Raw genomic sequence first — 26,477 nt, 5'->3', positions numbered from 1 at the left:
AATGCTGGCTATGAAAGAAGCAAGTATTCTATAGAATAAACAAACTTCAGAGTCGTATTGCTGAGACAGTTTTCCAGGCCATTCTTTTCTGGCATCTCAGAGATTAAACTATTTTGGGACAGATGGCTGTCTCTTCCGGAAAATTTCCGGTCTAATTCACGATGTATGGCAGCCCAGTCCGTTTCTCTAAAAAGTCATCCTGAAAGTTAAGGAATGTCTCTCTCTATTAAACTCACGTCTCTAAGCCTTTAATTTAAGCCAATTTCCTTTTATTTGGACTTCTCTGGACACGGAGAAGAGCTGGTCAGCTTCTTCCACATATGAGGGGCTTTATGAAATTACTCCTTACTCACCTTTTCTTCAGGCTAAACAGTTCCACTTCCTTTAACCTTTCCTCACAGGATTTATTCTCCATCTTTTTAATCATTTTGATTGGTCTTTTTCTGGGCTGTCTCCAGAGGGTCTTTGTTAATACCTTCTCATATAATTTTAAGAAGTTATTTTCTCTGAGAAAATCAGAAACCTGCTCTCACATTTGATGCATTCAGTTCAGACTTTGGTAGTCCTATCAAGAGAGTTCATGTCACGAGGTGGAGGTGATTTTTCAACATCTTTAGTTGTCTTCATTTGAGTGACTCACATTTGGACAAAGTAATCAATCCAATTTTCCTAATTTTTCTGTCATGTCTTGCCTTTCCTTTGCTGTAAATAAAGAAGGAGTAGCAGAAAGAATGGGAAGGCAGGCAGATTCTACCTAGAGACACTATGAGTTTTTATGAGAAGGTAAAGTAACTCACAGAGAATTGAAGTAATACAAGAGTAATAGGCTGCTTTGGCTTTTAGGCTGGTCGTGAATCCATCCTGGTTCTATGTAAAAGGCAGAAAAAATTCCATAGTTTACTATCATTTTACATAAGCTGTGGGATTGGAGGGGAGGTAGAATGATAGGTGAATTCATATACTTAAATGATTTTTGCATGGCTAATATCACTACCTCAGTTCATCGCTTTCTCATGCAAAGAGAGGGCAGACTGTTTGGAAGCAGGTCATTTTCTGTGTCATTCTCTGAGGCTGTTTGAGAAATAGTGGGGGTTAGTTCCAGGCTTCAGGATGACCACCTAGAATTTGCCGAAACCCAGATAGTGATTTCCCTTTCTTATTTTCCACATTAGTGTTAACTGCCTTCTGGTTCCCCGAAGCCTAGACAGTGCATGGAGAGCATCTTTCTAGCACCATTCGGCCATGTCTCCTGCAGAAAGCAGTCTTATTTGGCACCGGAGGATCCAGATGGGCCAGAAACAGTTCATTCAGCTTTTCTCTTCATTCTATTTTCTTCTCCTATTAGTATTTTTGGTGGCTGCATATTTCAAATTACAGTTTTTTGTTTTTGTTTTTCGGTGACAAGAATAACTTTGTGTCCTGTTGAGGACAAGTCTTTGTCACTCAGTCGCTATTCCATTCCTCATATGTAATAGAATTACCTTTTTTAGTTTTTAAAAAAATGTTATTATTTTTTTGAGACAGAGTCTCATTCCATCACCTAGGCTGGAGTGCAGTGGCACAATCTCAGCTCACTGCAGCCTCCACCTCCCAGGTTCAAGCAATTCTTGTGCCTCAGCCTCCCGAGTAGCTGGAATTACAGGCATGCACAATTATGCCTGGCTAATTTTTGTATTTTTAGTAGAGACAGGGTTTCACCATGTTGGCCAGGCTGGTGTTGAACTCCTGACCTCAAGTGATCCATCCACCTTGGCCTCCCAAAGGGCTGGGATTTCAGGCATGAACCACTGGGCCTGGCCAGAATTGCTGTTTTTGATGATCACAATGTTGAAGGCCACACACACACACAAAAATCCCTTTTTTGTTTTTTCTGTTTTTGAGACAGAGTGTTACTCTGTCACCCAGGCTGGAGTGCAGTGGGGCAATCATAGCGCACTGCAGCCTGCAACTCCCAGCCTCAAGCAACCCTCTCACCTCAGCCTCCCAAGAAACTGTGACTGCAGGCATGCACCACCATGCCCAGCTGATTCTTGTATTTTTTGTATAGGCAGGGTCTCATTGTCCCAGCTACTCTTGAACTCCTGGGTTCAAGCGATCTTCCACCTCAGCCTCCCAAAGTGTTGGAACTATAGGCATCAGTCACCACACTTGGCCCAAAGAATCTCTTTTGATAATAGAAATATGATTTGGGCACCCTGATATTTTTCTTTTACTTTCCATAAAAGTTAGATTGGCAGTCTTGTAAGTAATGTTTCTTAATAATATTAATAATAATGATAGCAGCTAACCTTAATTGAGAACTTAACTGTGTACTAAGCACTTTACATATATTTTAATACTTCTAACAACTTTATAAGGTAAGTATTATTACGTGTTTTACAGTTGTGGATACTTGAGTTACAGAAAACTTGAATAGTTTGTCTCTGATTACCCATCTGGTAAATGTTGAACGTAGGCAGTTTGACTTGCAAGTCACACATTTAGTGACTTGGTGACTTTGCCAAACTTGATCACTAGTATGTCGGAAGATGCCAAGAATTAAATCCCTAATATTTATGAAGCTCTTATGATATGCTAGGAACTGGTTTAAGCACTGTACTTGGATTAAATATTTTGTCAGCACTTAATGTTGACAAAAATCCTTTTGGGTAAATATTGTTATGATTATCACCATTTTATTGAGGAAAAATGGTGGCTCAGGTTAAGCAGCTTGTTCAGGTCACAGAGTGGGTAGGCGATGGAGTTAGTATTCATACCCAGGCCGTCTGGCTCCGGGACATAACAGTATCACCGTGACCCTATGCTTCTTCCTAGAATGCTAAAGGCCTTTCCAGCAGGGCACTGCAGGAAGACTGAGACTCTCTCATGGGAGGCACAAACTCAGAGTGTGGTACAGCCCTCAAATGAAGTGTTTTCCTGGTTAGTTGGCAGGACAGAAACCACAGCCAGATGAGCCTGTTGGCAGTGTTTCCAGAATGCAACCCAAGTCCTGCTGGGTTTAGCAACCCTGGTATCGGGCACTTCCTACCATTTCGTGCTCTTATCACCTCCACCTGCTTTGGACCAAATCGGTTTTCTAATTGATGGTTTTTGTTTTGTTTTGTTTTGTTTTTTCCTCCCCTCTCTGGTTCTCCATTCAGCTTGAGGCTTTTTATTCCATCTTCACCACGGAGCAGCAAGACCATGTCAAGTCGGTGGAGTATCTGAGAAATAACTTTCGACCACAGCAGCGTCTGCATGACAGGGTGGTGTCCAAGTCCGCCGTCCGTGATGCCTGGAACCACGACATGACAGACTTCTTAGAAAACCCACTGGGGACAGAAGCCTCTAAAGGTATATTTGGATTAAGTGCCTTACCCAGAGGAAGATTCCTTATCATAAATTACTTTAAATTAAAAGGAATTCAAAGCCAGGCAGGAATTGAGACTTGGTGTTAAGTGCATATGTTTCTCTGCTAAAGGGAGCTTGTCTGGCTGAAAAATAGGAGCAGGTGTGGGAATAACTTCTGTTAAATAGGTATGATAGAAATTGCCCTTTTGACCAATAATAGATAATTCTGTCTGCATTTCTGCCTGGTAGCTTCAAAACTTATAGCAATGTCTAGAGAAAGCTTTTTGAAAGTGTCTTACTTTTTACGTGTTTCCCTGTTGATCAGGAGTTTATCTCTGAGTTCAGATATCAGTGAAACGGGAGAGTTCCCTGACCGTCCCCCCGGCCTTTGAAGGACATGCAACAGGAACGTGGCTCATCTGTTCGGTCACCATTCGCTTCTCAGACACCTTATGGGAGGGGGAGCACACAGACGGGCAGGTACAGGAGCCAGGGCGAGTTCCTTGGGGCTGTGGCACTAGGGTTGTTGTCTGTGACTCCTGAAGCCCAAGTGGGCATGTGTTACAGCGGGCTCTTGCAGCCTTGCTGTCTGTGGACAGCTTAAGTGTTAACCAGCTCAGTGACCTCTTGGTACGCAGGTCCTTGTCCAGCGTCCAGGAAGAATCAGGTCGCACATGGACTTGAAGAATGAATGTGGGGGTTTTATTGAGTGGTGGAGGTGGCTCTCAGCAGGATGTATCAGGAGCTAGAAGGGGTATTGAGTGAGAAGATGATGGAGTTTGGCCATTTAGTGGCCAATCTCCTCTCTGATTGTCCCTTGACATTCAGATGCTCCTTCTCTTCTCCCTACCATGCCGTTCTGCTGTTCTTCTCTCTTCTGTTCATTCCCCTTGTCTGCTTCTGGAGCCTGGGGTCTGGGGTTTATATGGGTACAGGATAGCGGGGTATGGTGGGCCAAAAGGCAACTTTTGGTCATGAAAACAGGAATGTCTGTTTTCACTTAGGGCCAAGGGTCTCTAGGCTTGAGGGTGGGACTTTTGCTGGGGAACTGCCCTCTTCTGGTGAGTATTTCTCTGTCTCCTGTCCATATCATCAGGACCTTTGAATTGCTCCCAACACCCTAGTATATAGCAGTCTTACTACCATCCACCCCAGGCAAGAACTCCCACGCCAGCCTCACCCCCTACTGGAAATCACTTGCAAATTTTTCTAACCTTTATTCAACAGTTTAACCCCCATATCTGATACGCATAAGTTTATCATTTTCAGGCATCTCAGTCTTTTCCATCTCTACTTCCTCATGTGAAGTGAATATGAATTACTCTCCCAGGAAATTAGAATGTCTGGTTCTACCCGCACACCTCTCCTCTCAGGTGTAACACATAATTGTGTTACAGAGCTCCGGAAATGCTGAGGGGAGCAAGGCTGATCAAAGCCCTATTACTTGGAAGGGAGGAAGGAAAAAGAAGGAATTTTCTTCTGGTGCAAAAAGGGATATTTCCCAACCCATTGCTATCCTTCTTCAAAATTATGAGCTTGGGCAATAAAGGGAGAGCTTGTGTCATTTATCAACACTGGAAGTAGACTGGGCTATTGTTAGTGTCGTACGTTATGTGGAAAGGTTTTCTTTCAAGAGTGCCCCCACCCCTAACAAAAGGGAACAGTTTATTGGCATATGGACTTTGTAGGAACAGGGGGAGTGGGATTCTATTCCACAGGTAACTGCAGTGACATGCACTTTGATGATAATAATGAGCCCATTTTCTAGGCTTATGTTTCTGAAAAGGAGCTAAAAGAAGAGGAGAGGGAGTTTAAGAATGGGAGCATTTCCTTCCTGTCTGTGTGATTTTGTTTGAGGTTAGTGAGGAGAAGTGAGTCAGACCAGGTTCCCTGAGAAAGGCTTGAGATTCAAGTAATTTGGGGACAATAGATTGTCGAGGGCATCATTCTCTGGGAACAATGGGAGAATTAAGAAGCTGACAAACCTGTGAAATATCTTAGGTTGGGCTGCCATGGAAAACCTCACATGAACTAATTTTTTTTTTTTTAACCTAGCTAAAAAAAATAAAGAAAATAACCCAACTAGAAAGCTTTCTCCCAAGAGAACTTGACTGAGAAAAGCAGGTCTCCTGGGGATTTTGTGAGAGTTATATGCAGAGGACATGGATTGTGGGGGTGAGGAATTCATATCACAAGTGAGTGCACGATCTGGTAGCTCAGAACTACTGAGATGGTGACAGATAAGCTCTTTCCTGAAAAATGGGCCGAGCATATGATATATCAGCTGTACAGAGCAAATGCATGGCCTTTATTATCCAAGAAAGCTAGGGAAGATAATGGTTTCCATTGTGTTAAATTGTCGAAGTGGGCAGGATCTTCCACTGAACAGGCCTTCTCTGAATTTGACCACAACGACAGAACCGTCCTTAAATATGGCCAATTCATTCGTCATTCTACTAGGTTTATTTGAATTATCATATGCTCATCGCTGACTCTTTAAGACATGGGAGTATTAAAAGGTTTTCTGATATTTTTAGAGCCAAAGAGAGAGCGGGATCTAGCTGCAGTCCTATTTGTGTGTTTAACGTATTATTGGAGAGCTACATATACAGAAAAGTGCAGTACCTGTAACACGTGCACAGCTTGATGAATTTCCACAACCTGAGCACACCTGAGTAACAAGCACCCAGATCAAGAAACTCCCATCTAGGATCTCAGGACTCCCTGCTCATTCCCCTTCCTAATCACTCTCTGTTCCCAAGGGTAACCTCTTCCAGAAATTCACTTTGCCTGTGTAATAAATTTCATAAAGATAGAATCATTCAGTATGTCCTCTTTTGTGTCTTGCTTCTGTTGCTCTACAGTAATTTTAAGCATCCTCTCTGTTGTTGCCTGTACTTGTAGTTTGTTATTGCTAAATCCTATTGTGTGATTATACCTGAATATATTTATCCATTTCAGTATACATGAATATGTAGATTATGTTCAAGTCTGGGTGATTATGAAAATTCTTGAACCTGCCTTTTAATGAATATGTGGACATATCTCTATTGGGCATACACCCAGGAGTAAAATGGCAGCATCCTAGAGTACACATATTTTCAGGTTTGGTTAGAGACTGCCAAATGGCTTCCCAAAGTGATTGTATATACCACTTTACACTTCTGCCAGCAGTTTAGGAAATTTTCCTATTTTTACAGCATTTTTTAAAGGCATAATTTACATACCATAATATACAGCTATGGTAAATGTATAATTTGATAATTTTAGTAAATTTATACTTGTGCAGCCATCACTGCAGTCCAGTTTTAGAACATTTTCATCACCACAGAAAGTTCCTTCCTGCCCATTTGCAGTCAATTATTTCTCCTGCCCTCAACCCCAGGCAACCTCAGGTCTGGTTTTGTCTTTCACTTGGTGGTAATGATTTTAACATTTATCCAGGTTTGACATGTATCAGTAGGTCATTTTTTTGTATTGCTGAATAGTGTCCCTATTTTTTTAAATAGCAGCTTTATTGAGATTGAATTCACATACCATGAAATTCATTCTTTAAAGCGTACACATCAGTAGTTTTTACTGTAGTCACAAAGTCATGCAACCATTTCTACCATTTATTTCTGGAACATTTTCATCACCCCAAAAAGAAACTCCATCTATAGCAACCACTCCCATTCTCCTTCTCTTCTGCTCTGTATCTCCCTCTCTCTAGGGCTAGGCAACCACTAACGTACCTTTTGTCTCTATGAATTTGTCTATTCTGGACATTTTATGTAAATGGATCATATATGACTTTTTTCACTTAGCCTAATACTTTCAAGGTTCATCTGTATTCGGGGGGGGGGTACATATCAGAATTTAATTCTATTTTATGGCCAAGTAATATAGCACATAATATGTGGAGGTGCCATATTTTGTTTATCCATTTATCAATTAATGGACATTGAGTTTCTTCCCCCGTTGGCTGTTATGAATAATGCTTTTGTGAACATCCGTATCCAAGTTTTTGTGTAAATATACATTTTCAAGTCTTTTAGGTGTAAACCTAGGAATAGCATTGTTGGGTCATATGGTAACTTTCTGTTTACGGTTTTGAGGAACTATCAAACTATTTTCCAAAGTGGTGGCATCAGTTTACATTCCCTTCAACAGTGTATGAGCGTTTCAATTTCTCCATGCCCTCTCCAGCACTTGTTATTGTGCATCTCTTTTATTTTCGCCAACCTAGTGAATATGAGGTTGTATCTCTTTATAGTTCTGATTTCCATCTCCCTAATGACTGATGATGTCCCTGTTTGTTTTTAAATGTACATGTCATGGAACCAGAGCCCACATGACCAAATGTTCCTCCTTTTTTTTCCCTAACAAGACTCAGGTAACTCAGCAGCACTATAGGCCAAAAGATGGCCTACACATCATCAGACAGCCTGGAAGACTTAGATTATTGACCTTAGAGATGTTAGCAGGAAAGAGCCAAAGGACGGAACAAGTCCTTTTCCTTCCTCTACTCTTCTGTGAAAAACAGTTTTAAAAAGAGAAGGAGTGGTATTCTGTAATCGTCAGGTAATTCAAAAACAACAAAGCCTGCCTAATTGGTATTCTCTATCTGATAATTATTGGAAGCTTTCAATGCCCAGGAAAGCTATGATGTTTTATGCATTTATCAGGCTGTTGTCATGGAAGAAGGAAAAATAAATTAATTACATAAGGCAGGAGTCATTTACCTTTTTTGGTTGAGGGCCAGATAGTAAATGTTTTTGGCTTTGTGGGCCATATGGTCTCTGTTAAATCCTGGGTATTTGTGGGACATTGGTTCCAGGACCCCTACGGACACCAATATCCTTGGATGCTCAACTCCCTTATATAAAATGGTGTTGTATTTGCACATAACCTAAACACATCCTCCAGTATACTTTAAAATATTTCTAGAGTACTTATAATATTAATGCAATGTAAATGCCATTTAAATAGTTGTTTGCTGGTTTTTATTTGTACTGTTTTTTATTGTTATATTGCTGGTTTTTATTGTTTTTTTTTCCTTCCAAATATTTTTGATCTGTGGTTGGTTGAACCCACGCATGCAGAACCCGTGGATATAAGTGCCGAGTGTACTCAATTCTACCAGTATAGCAGGAAGACACCTGCAGATGATATGTAAATGAGTGTAGAAAATGTCTTGCAGTAAACCTTTATTTACAAAAAAAGATGGCAGACCAGAGCTGGCCTTGGGACTGTAGTTTACTAACCCCCACTTTAGGGAGTAGCTTAAACTGAGTTGGAGAAACCTAAACTGGTTAATCATAGACTTGTTGTAAGATACATATTTTCTGTCTTCAAGATACTGTGAATGTGTTGGATCTGTGTTTCCATTCCACTGAAAGACCCTAGGACCAACCAGAGATTTATTAACTTGGTAACCGCCCACTTACCAATTCACTTTAACACCCGGTCACCTTTCACATCAGAGGGATAACCAGAGCCTCAATTGACTGAATATAGCTCTCCTCCTCCCCTGTTCCCCTGGCTATGATTTTGAACTTGAGGCAGCCAGTGGTGGGGGCCTGTGTTCATGCACTCATATTTTGTCAGGATGATTGGACATCCTGGAATAGAGAATACAGAATCCAGCCTTTCAGTGCCAAGCACAAGAGGCAGGGCCCCTTAAGAAAGGAATGGGGGGAAAGTCATCTTAATATTGTATTGTTGCTGAAGAAAGACTGCTATATGGATGTCGTCGATAAAAAATAATAAAGCTTTAGTTCCAGTAAATGGAAACAATATTTAGGCTAGGTGGATTCTTCAAGGGACATGCGATTTGCCTCTCTGCCCTTTGTCAGTAAATAACTTGGACAGACTTTAGGATTTAATGGGCTGTCATTTCAGTTATTCTGCAACACGTCCTGGGCACATGGGAGAGCATTCAGTGATTAAGTGCTGAATACTGTCTATTGTGAAGACTTTTGGAACAGTGAACAGAGAAAAATAACTTTCCTTCCAACAACATGAAACATATGGTTTATTAATTTAACCAAACCTGTTCAAACCACAGTGGAATCAAAACCACTTGATCTGATAATTTGATTTGATGGCTTAATTAAAATGACACTGTATAATGTAATAAAAGCAAAGGAAATGGAGAGGACACCGGACTGCGTACTTAACCTCTGGGCTCCTAAGCCAATGTCGTGTTTTTTTGGTGAATGTTTTTTTGCCTCTGCTGATGGAGGGATCTCTTTTTTAGCTATGTTTTCAATGCAAACATTGCTTCCTGTTTTGGTTAAAAGCAGTTTTAAAGGACATACACCACTGCGCAAGGAAGCCTGAGTAACTAGCCTATTTAAAATCAGTACATTGAGAAAGAGGGTCACATTTTCTATCCAAATTAGCAAACAAAGGAGTAAATCCATGATTGCTTTAAAAAAGAGTTTGACAGTGAAATCATGGTTTTCTGCTATTTTGGGAGAAAATATTAATGTTGTTCTATTTTCAGGTTAATCATTTCTACTCACCAGATTAATGAGCTTAAATTACTTATCTTATTAAAAGAAGCTCCGATATGAACACTTAATGCCCTTGCAAGCAGCTGCCCTCCCAGAAACTCTTCCAGAAAGTTATCTTGTTACAGCCAGAAACTTTTAGCATAGGAAAGTGTTAAGAAAACACATTTTCATGCAGCTCCTGTGGAGAGTTTTAACCCCTTCTTTCAAAAATAATTTTCAATTGTCATTCTTTTTTAACCTTGAGTGTTTAAGAAAGAAGACCAAAAAAGCAGGTCTGTTTCAAGACCCTTGGAACATCCTAGACTCTCATATTTTGAAGGTCCTGCCATGTTATATCCAACGTTTTTAAATGCTCAGACATTTCATGATTACTCTTAAGTTTATGTAAATATGTGAGTTGGTGTTAAGTTGCATTTGATTGGTTGACATAATGTTGATATTTTATAGACTTTTAATGTAGCATTAAATATTTTGTTTCAATTGTTATAGCTAGTAAATGTCTTTTCATATGTCAGACATTTTTGTCCAGCTTTGAAAAGCTCATTGACTCTTAAGAGTGGTGCCTGAAACACCCGTGGTTAGAAAGGCAAGCAAGAGAGCCGGGTGCTGTGGCACACGCCAGTAGTCCCAGCTTCTTGGGAGGTAGAGGCAAGCGGATCACTTGAGCCCAGGAGTTTGAGGCCAGCCTGGGCAACATAGTAAGCCTACATCTCTTAAAAATAAAAGAAACAGAAAGTCTGGGAAGAGGTTTTTGTGCACTAGATGCTGTGCTATCGTTTTCTATTCATAGTTGTTTTATTTAATCCTCAAAACAACCTCTGCCAGGATTCGCTTTTCATCCATTAAATATTTATTGACCATCTACTATAAACAAGTTCTAGGCACTAGAAGTAAAGTTGAACAAGCGTTGGTCCCTCATCATGGAGTGTACATTCTAGAAGGGAGAAATAAATAAACACGTCCACTGATGATAGGCTTCAATGTTGTCCCAAAGGGAATCAAATCAAGTCATGCGCTAAGAGTGGTGGCGTGTGGTGAGGTCGTGGGGAGGAGCCTGTCTTGGGATAAGGCAGGTGAGGACAGAGAGCCAGCCCTGTAGAGATCTGGAGAAGCAGGTCATTTGCAAGGGCCCTGAAGCATGGGATCCAACCCAGAGCAAGGTAAACAAAGGGGAAGCAAGATCAGAGAGAAGAGGCTGGAGAAGTAGGCAAGAGCAACTCTGACAAAGACTTCTTTTGGTAGAGTTAAATTGTTAGGAGTTAAGATCTTACAGCAATGGGAAGCCTCTGCGGGGTTTTAAACAGGACTCTGGAATAATCACAACAGTCTATAAACTTATCACTCTGGCTGTTGTGTGAATAATGCTTGCAGAGGACTTGCACTGGAGTCTGCAGGACCTGCAAGAGACTGATGGAAATATCACAGGTTGGATGAGGATGATCATAGTAAAGGTATAAGTGATCATTAGGGATGGACTTTGGAGGAGAACTTTGGGGATTTACTAACAGTTTGGATGGAGGGATGGGTAGGGTGAACAAAGAGAGAAATGTAGTAGTATTGTTTCTCTTTAACAAGTGAGGGGTCTAACGTTCAGAGAGGGTAAGTGAATCATTCAAAGCCTCTCAGCCAGGAAGTGGCAGACCTGAGATGTGAGCCAAGATCCTCTTATGTCCACATACAGTGTTCTTTCCATCGTCCAAGGACTGCCATCTTCCACAAGAACCTGCAAGTGGTGCCTCTGTGTTCTGGATGTCATCAGGTGACTTGAACAACACAGCTTATTACTCCTTCCCTGAATGAAGGAACTTTAAAACTAAACATACTTGTGGGAATCGGGTGCTCTTACTTTCCTGAAAGTCATCACTGGGCTCAGTCTTTATCTGCTTGGCTTTTATCTATTTTGTCAGGTTATCTTGGGTGCTCAGCGCATAGGTTACTGGTCACAGGGTTAGTCCTGAGAGTCCTGCACCCACTTGATCTGCACCGTGGGGCCATATAGGCAAAAGATCTTGTGCATTCTTGGATCAGAAGGGCCTAACATAGTACCTGGTACATAGTAGGTGCACAGTCATTGCTAAGTGAATGAATGAATAAATAATAAGATAGGATAAGGCAGTGTTAGAATACAGACTTGGGATTCAAGCAAACCTAGACTCAAATCCTAGAAACCATTCACTCGTTTGTGACCTTGTTCAAGCTAATATCTAAGCTTCTATTTCCTTGCCTCTAAAATAGAGATAATAAGGCAGAGCCCAGTGGCTCACACCTGTAATCCCAACACTTTGGGAGGCCAAGGCGGGAGGATCACTTGAGACCAGCAGTTCCTGACCAGCTTGGGCAACAGTGAGACCCCATCTCTACCAAGAAAAAAACAAAAAAAAAATTTTTTTTTTTAATTTTTTTTTTTAGCTGGACTTGGTAGCACACACCTGTAGTCCCTAAGCTACTCAAGAGGCTAAGGCAGAAAGATCGCTTCAGCCCAGGGGGTTTGAGGCTGTAGTGAGCCGTGATCATGCCCACTGCACTCCAGCCTGGGTGACACAGTGAGACCCTGTCTCAAAAAATAATAGTAATAAAATACAATAATCACACACTCTCTTCCTCAGCCAGTGGCCTTTTAAATGAGACTGATAGTGCGGGATCTTGGACATGGAAATTACTCGGCAAATAATTGTATCTTCTTATCTGTAGGTCAGCAGTAGCTTCTTTGTATGCCCAGGACAACCTGTTATATGTGACATAATCATTGGAGAATGTATTTCGGAATAAGGGTGCCATGCCCTCTTCCTGTTAGAAATGTGAAGCCAGGCTGTTTGAATTTGTTGAAACCTTTCTAATGAAATGTATAATCCTTAAGGTGTTCCACACACCAAGTCCTGTCCCCCTCCCCAGCCCCATCTTGTACTTTCCTTCCCTTGGCATCCTACACTTCAGTCCAGCAGCCATTCTGTAGTCCCAGCAGGCTGTTCCCTCTACCTGGAAGGCCCTTGTCCCACCTCAGTACCTAACTGACCCCTCCTCAGCCTTCACAACACAGCTCAAGGGTCCCTTCCCCAAGGAAGTTTCCTGACTGCCTTGACCCAGCCACTTGTTTTAGGGCACCAGTACCTTTCCTTATAGTACTTACTACAGTTGGATTTTACATCTGATTATGTGATATGTGATTTTTTTTCCCTAATATCCAGCTCTCTCACTACCCCATAAGCTCCATGAGGGTTGAGACTGTTTTCCTTTTCTCTGTTTTTATTATGGTCACCATTGACTCCTCAGTAAATACTGGATTGGATATGTTGTTGGGTGGGTGGGTGGATGGATGGATAGATGGATGGATGGATGGATGGATGGATGGATGGATGGATGGATGGATGGATGGAAATGTGGATCCATGGATGGATAGGAGGATGGATGGATGCATGGATAAATGCATGGATCCATGGATGGATGGGAAGATGGAGGGATGGATGGATGGATCCATGGATGGATTAAGCTAACGCATACATACCAGGTGGCCAGGAATAAAAAATTCTTACCAAAAGAGTTGGCACAATTGGGACATGTATGATGTAGCCCAGGCTGGGTGCTCCTATTGGGGAGCATTGCCAGGCATCTGAAGCAGGATGTCATGCCAGTGCTACTTCCTGAAATCAGAGAGGCTCCTGGGATTGGGGAAGCCACCTTTTACTCTAACCAAAAGCCACCTTGGATGGAAGCATACATTTCAACAAAACATGGAGCGAGGGCTTTTCTGTCTGCCTCAAGGAACAGCCTAAAAGCAGAGAATGGAGCCACTTAAAGTGTCAGGCACTGGTGTCAGGATGTTCTCAGGCAGAATCGTCTGTTATGGCTTGGGAGCGGTTGAGCTGATATTGGTAGCAGACTCCAGGGGCCATCTAGTGTTTTCACACTTTATAAATATTACCTAATTACTTAATCCTCTCCATCTCTAGGCAGGTAGACAGAGTTTGATCTTCAAGTCCAACTTAGCAACCTCCTCTGTCTTCTGCCTTTCTTTGCTCACTAGAAAAATCTTCTCTGACATGGGGTTTACTTGTGTGGGCACCATGGTGCTTCTGAACAGCAATCTGGAAATTAATAAAGGCCAACGGCTTCCTTACTCCCAGAACAACACACTTCCCCTTCTTCACTAACTAGCATTTACAGCCTGTGAAACATGAGGCTGTGAGACATTGGTGTGCCTCTCGTTGGAGCCATAGGAGGTATCTAGCTGGGAGACAGACTATTTATCTTCCCCATTCATCCCACTCATTATTCCTCAAACAAACACGGGTTGGTTGAAGCTGTTTTTCCTCAGGTATCTGTCCAGGAATATGGACAGAATCCTTGCTTTCCTAGGGCATAAGAAACAGTCTCATCTCCCTGCCCCTGAAGCCTGAAAATCAAAGAACAACTGTTAAGACCCAGAAGTGGGAGCCCCGCATGGTGTCCTCTTGAGTCAGGCTTTTCTTACTCCTTCTCAGCACAGCCAGTAGTTGTTACGGTTGCTGGCTTCACTCCTGGGCAGCTCTCTTGACTGGTTTTGTGATTCCTAAGCACTGGCTTGGACCGAAATGAGTATCTTGGCTGTCACATTTCAAATCTCTGCCTGTGCTGAGAAGGCACTGCCTATATGTCTGAGACTAAATGCTGTCAGGTATTATCAAGTGCACAGAGCTATTCAATTCTTTGCTTCCAGGCTGGCACCAGGAAAGGCTTGCCAGAAGAGAAGAGCCTTCTCGGTGAGGAGTGTGCTGACTGTTTAAAACTTGGTTTTCAGCCACCAGCTGCGAAGCCTAAGCTCTTCAGAGCGTATGGACCCATTTGCCAGGGGCAGCCAAGAGACTCAGGTGGCTCAGTCCCTGCCATGTGCTGAATCGATGATTCCACTTGGGCCCACTCTCGGGCAGTGCCTGCCCATAACCTGGTCTCTCCATGCAACTGACAGGCTCCCTGGTTTCTTGGGTCCCCTTGACCAAGTCTTGGCCTGAGGGCAGTACCCAGGTGTGGGAGACCCTGAAACCATACCAGATAGGGCCATCCTTACCAAATGACCAGTTGGTTCAGATGCCACATCTGGGGATTGAAATGAGGTTGGAATCCAAACATTGGAGTTCATCCTACCACTCCACCCACACTCAGCCGGAACAGAGAACAAGTAAGAGTAGCAAGTGGCCAGGAAGTAGCGGAGATCCAGAGTTAACAGGTGAATGCCGTGCATGAGCCAGGACACGACTTTTAAGCATAGTAGGTACCAAGCCTAGCAGATTACCTGTTTCCAAGAGAAATTATTGTAAGGCTCAGATGGAAAACAAATGAGGGCACCTTAACCATTTGCATCATAATAATGTAGAATCAATTATTTCCATAAAATCCCAGCTAAAGCCATCTGTATGGGTCACTGGTTGATTTCCTGACATGGCTGTTGGAATCACTAATAAAAACGGCTCATGGGATCTTAGATCTTGGATGGTGTTTGGATACCAGTCTTGCATTGCTAAGGGCACTTTGAGAGCTCTAGTTTAGGTGATCCAGCCATTTCTTCATAGTAAAGGGGACTACAACATTATCTCAGCAGTGGGAAACAGGAGAAAAACATCGTTATAAAGGAAGGACACTGGGCATTTACCATCCTAGCTCCACAGTTGGAGCCCTTCACTAGGGCTACGGCAAGACGTGGGGAGAAGGTAAAAGGTCAGAAGCACCACATGGGAAGGATGCTGTGCTCAGTTAAAATGGGATAGGTCCACTTTGCTCTCTTAGTAGGAAATCACAGCATCATGAGGTTGAAAGGGAGGGAAGGACCGCAGGGTACATGGAATCCAGCCTTCCACCCAGCGTCCAAGATGCACGCAGCTGTTATCAAGTGAGGCTGGGAAGATGCATCATCCTGAACTTTGTCACCTCCCTTAGCGCTGAGCTGAACAATGCTCTTTCCTGCACAGGACGTGGACACCTCCCTTGGCCTTTAGCTGTCAGAGGAAGAGGGATATCATGTAGAAAAAAGAATCCAAGGAGGTACGAGAGGTCAGTGAGAACATAATGTGGGAAGTCGAAACCAATGCTTGAACTGGAGAATTGAATTTCTGCCTCTGCTTTCCCAGATACTGCCTGTTTCTGTTTTCTGAGCATGTAGCTGTGTTACATGCACAGCAGAGACAGCCAACAGGATAAGAACAAGTTTTCAAATTTGCTTTCTTCCATGGTAATTGCAACACAGAGCATCTAATACTCATTTGCTTGCTGAGAAACTGAATTGTAATTCAGGGCTTGTTCATGGAAAGGGAGATGTCATTGTATTGTGTAGAAGAAAAGTCCGCAGGTAACAGGTGGCATCAGTGGAGACACCATGGATTTAAAACTTGAACGCAGTTGTCCTAGCACTTAGGAGAATCTGGGGACAACTCTGCACCAGGGTCCCACATCAGAAGAAGGTGACGGGCTAGCCAGCAAATTCTGACCTTGGCAGCCAGATCCACCCCGGGATGAACCCCAGCTCCAGTGCTTCCTAGCTTTGAGAACTAGTCTTGGGCCACTATCCTCCTCATTCCCTGCTCACCAGCCACACTAGTTTCCTTCCCAGTTTTCTCATCACAGGGCCTTTGTACACTCGGTTTTTTTTCTCTCTGACACACCCAAGCCTCCTTTTTTCCTCTTTCCTCTATAAACACCTACTCATTGTTCAGATTTCAGTTCAAACTATGCTCAGTAAGTTTTCTAAGCAACTCCCCAAGTTTAGGTCAGGGTTCCTTATTAAACCTTTATACGTAACTACTAAAACGTTTTCCTTAAAAAGCATGTAATTATATATTCCTTAGTGCTGGATGGGTTTAACCATTTTGGTGCCATGGACTCCTTTAGCTTATCTTCTCATATTGATGGTTTTAGATGCTTAAAATATAATAGATTACAGAGGAAGCCAATTATGCTCAGATATTTTCGAAATATCTTTAAAATTGTACTAATTTATCTGCTTCTTGATGAAGGCATTAAATTACAAGATCCAGCCGCAGATCTAAAAATCATAATGTTGAAATAATGATGAACATGAAGGAAATTTTGAAATACAACTGAGTCCTGAACACCATGGAGATTGGGGTGTCCACACAATCAAATATCCAGTATAAATTTCGAGTCTCCGAAAAGTTAATACTAAAGCCTTACCAGTAACATACACAGTCGAGTAACACATATTTTGTATGTAATATGTATTATATGCTATATTCTCACAATAAAGTAGGCTAGAGGAAAGAAAATGTTATTAAGAATATTATAAGGAAGAGAAAATGTGTTTACTGTTCATTAAGTGGGAGTGGATCATCACAAAGGTCTTCATCCTCGTCATATTCATGTTGAGTAGACTGAGGAGGAGAAAGGAGAGGAAGAGTTAGTTGCCCTGTCTCAGGGGTGGAAATTCACTTATAAATTGACCCATGCGGTTCAAACCTGTGTTATTCAAGGGTCACCTGTATTGGTAATCACTGTAATCTGACAGGAATCGCTTTGTGATTTCTTTTGGTGATTATCACACAAGTCTTGTAACACTACTGTGGTTTGTTGCCTTACATTTAAAATGTAAGGAAATGCTACATTTTAGTTAGAGATTAGTGAAAATAAAAGTGGACTTTTTTGCTACCTAAGTTCACAGACTTCGGTGAATTCTATCCAGATCTCCTAAGGACACTCAAAACGGAAAGGAAGTTTTTTACCTGCTGGGACAACTTTCCCCTTTTAAGCTCTTGGAGTAATGCTCCTGACATCTTTATTAGCATCTTGAAGATAGGAAAACAGTTATGGGACGGGTATGGGGCAAGTACATACATGACTGCTCCATGGAGTCCCCTGCCAACTCTGGTTCAGATTCGGGCAGATTGGGTTTCAGTCGTCCATTCTCTTCTCACTCTGGTTCCTTGGCCCAGCCCAGTAGCTTGGTGTCTCTGAAGCCCAATGTCCTCGTCTTTCATGGGGAGAATGGAGCCCAGCTCTTGGATTCAGTTACGCATTATGTGCGGGGGGATGATCCGAGATGAATGCACAGAGCCAGGCCCAGGGCATGGGCGTGGCAGCCGCAGCTCTAGCTAGAAGTGATGCAGACGGAAATGCACATTACACTGGAGCTGGGGTCCTGCTTTGACTCCGTCGTTCCCAGTTCCTTCCTCCATGTGGTTTGTCCGTCTTGAGCTCTTGGGCAGGGATGGGGGAGGCAAAACCCCAGGCACCAAGATTCCAGGTTTGACATCCTGTGAGGGCTGCCGAGGAGGATTCTGTGTTTACCTAGACCTCTTTGATACAGCCCTTCAAAAACAGAGTTACTCCCTGAGGCCATTTCTCTGGAAATTTCCCCTAAAGGATTCCATATTTGAAGGTGATAAAGAAATGACAGGCATTGAAGCAGTCTAAGGCAAGGCTTGGGCTCTGTTCAACCTGACCAGTTCCCTCCTGCTGTTAAGAGGAAACGCCTCCTGATCTTTCTCCCCGCCAGGGCCAGGCAGTCCCCTAGGAAGAGGCATCTCCCCCACGGTCCTCTGCTGGCTTAAGCCAAGCTGTTCCCTCTGACACCGCCTCTGTGTGGCATATGATGTCGCAACACCTCCCACCCAGGAAGCGGCAGTTTCATCTGTGTTAACAGGCACTGTGAAATAGTGAATCTGCACCAAATTGCTTTGTTTGTGAGTAGTGCTGTCTCTTTGACTCCTGATCAATATTTGGCTAGTTGCCTCGGGTGTGAAACTCCGAGGGGGCAGGTGCTGGGAGAAGGCCCCTGGAGGAACCTTTAACTCCAGATAGTTTAAGGCACTTGGAAATGACGCTGACTTTCAGACAGAGCATATCACATTAGGTTATCTAAAGGCCCAAATGAAGAGGATGGGGTCGGGGAGGAGAGCCTACTATTTACTTGTGGAACCACTGAGAAAATATCCTTGATATTGATTTAGAATCTGAGGACCTTGGGTGCTCTGCTAGAAGCCTCTTCATTACTTAACAAAGCCTGGGATCATAATTAAAGGTGGTTCAGAGTGAAGGCAGAAATTCTCAGAGCTAGTGACGAGCAGCACATAGATGCCTGTGAGAAACAATCAGACCCCAGTGGGAACATAATCAGACCCCTGAGAGGGGAAAGGCTGGTGTCAGGAGGCCTCACAGGGGATATTTGTTTAGAGATCCGGGTGTGGCACCTCCTGCATGACTAAAAGGCTTCAATTTGGTACAAAAGGACATATCAAGAAGTCTGTCAGACTCCCTTTGTTAGGTGCAGTTTACAAGGACCATAGAGAAGAGATAGAAAAGTACAAGTGTTGGGCATTTGTGGTGTGCCCTCGAGAGTGCTCCTGGTGTTCATTTCAGACCGGTAGAAAACTCACCTCACCTTGCGGGCCAGAGAGCTGCCGGGGAAGTGGGCTGAGCAGAGGCAATGGGGAGTGTTGGGGACTATGGCAAAAAAAAATTGAGTATACACCCCCCTCTAAAGGAAATTGTTGCTTTCCTGCTCTAGCTCACCACTGCCATGTATGGATGCAGGCCTAATTTTAAAGCCCATATTTATATGTAAAATATACCATTTTTTTAACACTGTGTGGGACATACAGTGTGTCCATATACTCACCATTAGGCCTGAGGCCCACAACTTTGGGTTTACCCACAGCGTTCCCTTGTAATCCTCACCGCAACCTTGTGAGGAAGAGAATTGCTAGACCCTAGTCACCCATTTTACAGATGAGGGCACAGGATTTGTACGGGTCTGGCTCCAAAGCCCACACTTTCTATTATACCAGCTCTTCCAAACTGATCTGTCAAATTCTCTTTGGCTGTGTTTGCCTGTTTCCTATTTGGACTTTTGAGGGAGGTGTTGTTTGAAAGAAGGGTTTCCATCACCTAAAGAGCAAGCAGAACTTTGGAAGCACAAGGCACAGTGGTGTCTGCCTGTTCGCTTGCCTGAGTTCTTTGATGGGTGTCTGGTTCTATCGTTGCTCCAGCCGCCAAGCATCGGTGGTTTTTGTTCCCTCTGTAGACTGAATGCTTTTCTTATTAGCAGAAGGCATGAGTTAAAGACCAGAGACAAGATCCTCAACAAATTTGAGGCTTCTGGCAGTGACCTCAGGAATGAATTGTGTGGCACTGATTTTGTACATGGAATCCTCTTCACTGGAGGACGCTCAAAACAGCGTCCCTCATTCTGTCAGAGAAATGCGAGCCCCTGCCAAGGGTACCAGTGATAGGGAGCTTGTTCCCTGCCCGGGAGATGCTTGCAGCTCAGTCAGAGGGACACAGAGGCAGGCAGGTGGTGAGGGCATAGGGTGATGGGCACCGTGAGGAGGGAAGCAGTGAGAGTACAGGAGGACACGGGTGGCCCATCAGCCTCAGAGGGGAAGCAGGGTGTTGAAGGTGGAATTTTTTATTTTCCCTTTTTTTTTTTTTTTTGAAATAGGGTCTTACTCGGTCACCCAGGCTGGAAGCAGAGTGGCATGATCAAAGCTCACGGCAACCTCCACTTCCTGGGTTGAAGTGATCTTCCCACCTTAGCCTCCTGAGTAGCTGGGACTATAGGTGTGCACCACCAGACCTGGCTAATTTTTCTACTTTTTGTAGAGCCGGGGTTTCGCCATGTTATCCAGGTTGCTCTCGAACTCCTGGCCTCAAGCGATGCACCCACCATGGCCTCCCACAATGTTAGGATTACAGGCGTGAGCCACCACGCCCGGCCTTGAAGCCAGATCTTTAAGGGGACTGGGGTGGGGGCTGGCCAGAGATGAGTCCATGAGGAAGAAGAGGGCAAGCCATGAGGTTGACGATGTGGAAGGGATCATGTCACACAGGACCTATGGACCAGGGGAAGGACTAAGGATGTTATTCCATGTACAATCAACTTTTTGTTCATTCAGCAAATATTGATCGAGAGCCCTCTACGTACCAGGCACTGTCTTAGATGCAAGGTAATTAACCAGACAAGACAGAAAAGGCACCAGCCTTGTGGAGTTTCCATCTAGTGGGGGAGATAGATAATTACAGATCGTCGATGAAGTCAATAATACAACTCCACGTACTAGTAAGTGCTGGGAAGAATCTAAGCTCTGTGAAGGAGCAGGCCTGTCAGCCTGTGCTGAGGGACAGAATTCAGTGCCAAGAATACAGTGCAGATGATAATTGTGTTTCAAAAAAGGGCTTGACCTCTCCTTACCATCTCAGTCCAGGATCAGCACTGATCCACAGGCCTAAACTTACTCCCCACCACCTTTTGTGTAGCCATAAGCTAAGAATGGTTTCTGCATTTTTAAATAGTTGGAAAAAAATCAAAAGAATATTTTGCAACACATGAAAATCCTATGAAGTTGAACTTGTGTCCATAGATAAAGTTTTGTTGGAGCACAGCCACACTCATTCATGTTTACGTATTACCTGTGCTGCTTTGTGCTTCAGAGGCAGAATAAGTAGTGGCTACGAGAGACCATGTGACCTGCAAAGCCGAAAATATTTACTATCTGGCCCTTTACAGAAAAAAGTTTGCCATCCTCTATTCTAGGCCCTTCTAGTACTCTGCAAATGCCTCCTCCAAATTTGGCCCAGTATACCTAGAAAAAGCCTCTACCCAGGATGGGGAGTAGAGAGCAGAAGAGACACCTCTTATCAGACTGCTCTTCCTATAGCTCCTCAGCCTGCAAAGCCCTGGCCTCATGCTCCTCCTCTGATGTGGGATCAGGGATAAGCATGGATCTTTGGAGGCCGTTAAGTTACAGAATTTCCTTCCTGGTGGGTGATCCCATTAGAGTGAGGCCAGATCTACCTCCTTTGAGAGCTTAACTCAGTATTTTTTTAATACATTGAGACAGTGAGATTCTGTACCATCATTCAAGACAATGACACTAAGCTCTACTTATTGATGAGGAAATATATCCATGAGTTGTTGAGTAAAACACAACAACAAAAAATTCCAGGGCCAGCCATGGTGGCTCATGTCTGTAATTCGAGTACTTTGGGAGGCCAAAGTGGGAGGATCACTTGAGCCCAGAAGTTCAAGACCAGCATGGGCAACATAGTGAGACCCTGTCTCTATTTTAAAAATTTAAAATTAGCCAAGTGTGGGGGTACGCACCTGTAGTCCTAGCTACTTAGGAGGCTGAGGTGGGAGGATCACTTGAGCTCGTGAGGTTGAAGCTGCAGTGAGCCATGATCCAGCCACTGCACTTCAGCCTGGGTGACAGAGTGAGACACCAGCTCAAAACCAATCATTCCATTCTAGTGCCATCCACATCCTATTCTATTTCCATCAAATTGTGCGTATGTACTTTCACATGTATATAAAGCGATAACTGCATGTTGCAGCCCTAGAATGTTCACAGTCGTTTTCTTTGGGCACTGAGATTTGGGGTGAATTTTTTTCTTTTAACTTTCTTTTTACTTTTTTGTACTACTTGGGTTCCTTTTAAAAAATATTAACATGAATCATCTTAATGCACACAGAAAACCCATCTATTTTAATTTCAAAAAATAAGAAGAATGGTTGCATCTGTATGTGGGTGACAGAATTATTTATGGGGGTATGATGTAACTGCCAGAGAGGGATGCTTCCCCGTACAGCATTCATTGCTATTTGGAGCAGGGGAATGAATGGTTGCAGAATAAGGAAGATAAATAAGAACATGGTGGGAGGTGAGAAAAGATAGAGAAGTTAGGAAATCTGACATGGTCATCATTATGGGATATAGAAGTTTCCCAATATGTACATCTCGGTTCGTTATTAGTATTTGGAACACTGGGGGTGTAGCTATTTCCTGATCTTTCCCCCGCCGCCTCCATGTTCTGTCTTGAAAAACTATGAAGCCACTTAGAAGCTGGAGTATTTAAGAACAGTAGGTTGGCGCCACCTAGTGCCCACGTTCTGTCACTCCGCCCTCACGTCTCCGTGGAAGCCTCCCTTCAGATTCTTTGTTTGATGTCCCTGCTTTGGTGGCATTTGCGCAGCGGACAGCCTGATGCCTCCCAGGGGTTCTGCGGGGCAGTGGGAGTGCCTCACTAATTTATTGCCTCCCTCCTGTCTCTGTTGCACAAAGCAAACCTCACCTTTGGCAGTTGAAGAGCAAAAGGTGGCCTCCTTGTCAAAACCAATCTACTTTTCTCCACCAGCCAGGTCCTCAAAGCTGGGCCGTGCGTCTCTGGCAGGAAAGCCATCCTGTTCCCCAGGGCTACCTTGGGATTGGGGCTCTTGGGTAGAAAATACGGGAGTCTGGCTCCTGGTGGGCTACAGGGCATGTGTGTGGGTGGTCTTTGGAAGATGCCAGCGGGTCAGAACCAAGCTGCGGTCCCCTGGCCTGTCTCTGCCAGCACACCCACCTACTTCTTACCCGGTTCCTGCACCCAAACCAGAAGGTCCTCCTTACTACCTCTCCCTCTCCCCTGCCCTCCTTACCCGGCACATCACTAGGCCTCTGCATTTTACCTCCTAACTGTAAGCTCTAGAACCGGCCATTCCTCCCTGGTCTTCCAGCAATTGGCCATTGCAGCCCCTCCCTCACAGGCCCCCTCCTCCACACTTGGCTTCTCTGGGGCCTTCTCTACTCAGCCGAAGCTCAGGGGATCTTTGTGAAGCATCAACCTGATTGTGTCATTCTGGGGCTCAGTTCTTTCCAGGGGTGTCCAAGGACTCGTGGGAGAAAGGCCAGAGCTCGAATCTGGCTCCGAGGCTTCTCACTACAGCGACACCTGTGCCCTGCCTGCCTCTCTTCTCTGTGCCTTGCTCCAGCCCCTCAGACCTTCGTGCCAGGTCCCTTTACAGCTCCCACCCCCTTCACCTCCATAAGCTCTCAGCTCTCAGTTACATGAACCTTCCGCAAGGACATCTTCCCTGGGTGCCAAAGCCTGAGCCACCTCTTCCTCTTCCTCCTCTCCCTCCATCTTTTCCTGGAGTGCAGTATTGGCTCTGCGCGTGGGATTTTTTGGTGAGCCTCCATCTCTTACAGTGCAGGTTCTCAGTTGAAGGTGATTGGCCCCCGCAAGCAACCTTTGGCAATACCTGGAGACATTTTTGGTTGTCACAAGTTGAGGATGGGGAGCAGGGCTACTGGCATCTAGCAGGTGGAGGCCAGGTATACTGCTACACAGGGTACAGGACAGCCACCACGAGTAAGGCATTGTCTGGCTCAAGAGGTCATGGGTGCTGAGGGTAAGAACTCCTGCCCTGGACCATCAGCTCCATCAAGGCAGGGAACACGGCCACAGGGGCCTGGACACCTCTGAGAAAGCACACATTTCCAGCTGACTAGATCGGACCTGTTGAGCATTTGTATAATTCATTTAGACCTGTTAAGGTCTCAGCACTTTCATAGGTTTGTCTGTAAATAGATTTAGATCCACCGTGTCCCTTAAACCTCTCAGCCCCAAGGAATAAGATGAATCAGCCTGACTTTTCCTTACACCCCACGTCAGGATAATTACACGGGGTTCTGCTGTTCCAGAGAAAGTCATCCTTGTGTTATGTGACTTTGCTTTAAAATTACTTAAAGTCTCATTATAAATTTATTTATTTACACTCGGACCTGTTTACAGTAAGATTTTTTCTACAGTTTTAGTTAGCACACTCCACTAGTCCAACGGCCTGGCTTCTTCAAAACGGCCATCATGAAAAAAAAGGCTGATGACCATGAAGCTGAAGGGGACACACTGATTAAGGATCTTTTGGAGACAGCTGGGGAAATTTGAATATGGACTATATACGAGATAATAGTATTGAATTCATGTTTAGTTTCTTTGATATGAAACTGGTATTATGGTTACACAGGAAAGTGTCCTCAATCTTGGGAAATGCAGGACAGAGTATCTAGGGTACAAGCGTCAGAATGTTGCAGTGTTTACTGACATAGCAGAAAAACAGCTCTGTGTGTGTGTGCGCATGTGCATCTGTGTCCCGTGCACGTGTGTGTGTGCATCTGTGTCCCGTGCATGTGTGTGTGTGCGTGCATCTGTATTCCGTGCACGTGTGTGCATCTGTGTCCCATGCGTGTGTGTGTGTACAATGTTCTGCCCTCTTTCTACACACACAGTGTTAAGAGGACCCAGGAGAAGGGAGCATGGGTGCTTCCTGTATTACTCTTTCAACTTTTTGAGGCTGTAGTCCTTAGGGGCACAGATTGAATGGCACATTGTTCTGAAAGCTCCCTGAGCTGGGCCCTGTGTATCTTTAGTTTGCAGCTCTCCACCAATCCACATGAAGGTGCAGCCTCTGAACCAGACGGCACTGCAGGTGTCCTGGAGCCAGCCAGAGACCATCTACCACCCACCCATCATGAACTACATGATCTCCTACAGCTGGACCAAGAATGAGGACGAGAAGGAGAAGACGTTTACAAAGGACAGCGACAAAGACTTGGTATGAAGCCCCTGCTCTGATTTGGGGTACATGCTGCAGAGAGAGACTCCTGCTGCATCTCCCTGCCAGTCACTGCACAGTGTGCCAGCTCTGTGTCATCTGTCCTTACACCGTCTGGTGAACATGGGCACTGCCATTGCTGCGCTGCTTGAGAGTGCCAGGGAGGACAGCAGACGGAGCCTGCCTGGGTGCCATCCCGACCTTACACTTAACAGCTATGCAACCCGGAGAGCCGGTTCATTTCTTTAGATTGGGTCCTTTAAAACTTGACTGCTTTTCCTTTCATTGTTAACAAACAGCCTCAATTAGGCCCTTTTCACCTGATGGGATTATCAATGGGATTATCATAAATACTAAATGAGCTATACAAGTATTCAACAGGTCCTATATAACTATATCAATATTAGCTATTATTTATTACAATCATTCTCCTCTTCCTCTTCCCCTACTAAAGCTACTGCTCCTCACGTCACCACCACCACTGTCCACAGTTGCTGCCGCTTCCCTTTGTCACAGTTGTTCTGCCTTACACATTTGCAATACCTGCCAAACCCCTGCAGCTGTGTAATATTTTCTCTCTTTTCTCAGATACTCAAATACTATACTATCCGACCTCACTTTGAGCTACACGTGCCTAATTCAACGTCTCCTCTTAAAATTTACATAAATGTTTAGTGTCCAACACACAAGGCCCTTCAGAACAGATGTTTGCAGAAGCCATCTCCTTCCCTATAAAAGCAGACTCTCCACAACTACTGTCTTTAAGTCTTTGCCTAAAAACTCAGGGTGACATATTTGGTTTGAAAGCCTTGTGTTTATTGTTAACCAAAGGAAGGCTGTGGAATAATGAAACCCGTAATTGTACATGCACATGAAAAATGCAATAGCACCAAGTGGGATTCTTAATGACTGTTATCACTTTTTTCCTCCCAATACAGAGTCCTCCGGGCCCACTCAATCAGTTATAGAATAATACTTTTCACAGTTCTTTAGATGAAGATTCTTTTACTTCATTTCCATTTATATTTTCAATTTCCCCACTAGACATTGTTATCTGGGTCACATTAGGGAATGATGAGCTTCGTGAAATCAGAGAGGAATCTATTGAAAGGCACCCAAGGTTATGATGTATTTTAACCTTTCTCTTGTCACAACTGGAAGTCCATAAGGGATTTTTCTTTTTCTGAAGTGAGGATGGCTTGCATTAATCAGCAGAAACCATCTAGGCGCTTATGCAGTTTCTTGTTCTAAGTGGAAAATAATTAAACATGCAAAGATGAATAGATACCGTCTTG

At 43.9% G+C, this 26,477-nt stretch overlaps 1 protein-coding gene across 5 annotated transcripts in view; it reads left to right on the top strand.

Moving 5' to 3' along the window:
• Window positions 1–26,477, top strand: part of PTPRG (protein tyrosine phosphatase receptor type G) — a 747,615-nt gene that overhangs the window by 617,043 nt on the left and 104,095 nt on the right. For all 5 annotated transcript variants that reach the window (XM_017854227.1, XM_017854230.1, XM_017854229.1 and 2 more), the window contains 2 exons: window positions 3,141–3,333; window positions 24,998–25,182. In XM_017854227.1, the coding sequence (XP_017709716.1) occupies window positions 3,141–3,333; window positions 24,998–25,182 (378 nt within the window). The remainder of the gene's footprint in view (window positions 1–3,140; window positions 3,334–24,997; window positions 25,183–26,477) is intronic.

Source organism: Rhinopithecus bieti, unplaced genomic scaffold (assembly GCF_001698545.2).
Source record: "Rhinopithecus bieti isolate Rb0 unplaced genomic scaffold, ASM169854v2 scaffold_36004, whole genome shotgun sequence".
Classification (NCBI taxonomy): domain Eukaryota; kingdom Metazoa; phylum Chordata; class Mammalia; order Primates; family Cercopithecidae; genus Rhinopithecus; species Rhinopithecus bieti.
The sequence above is the reverse complement of the archived record's forward strand: the minus strand, read 5'-3'. Positions and strand labels throughout refer to the sequence as shown.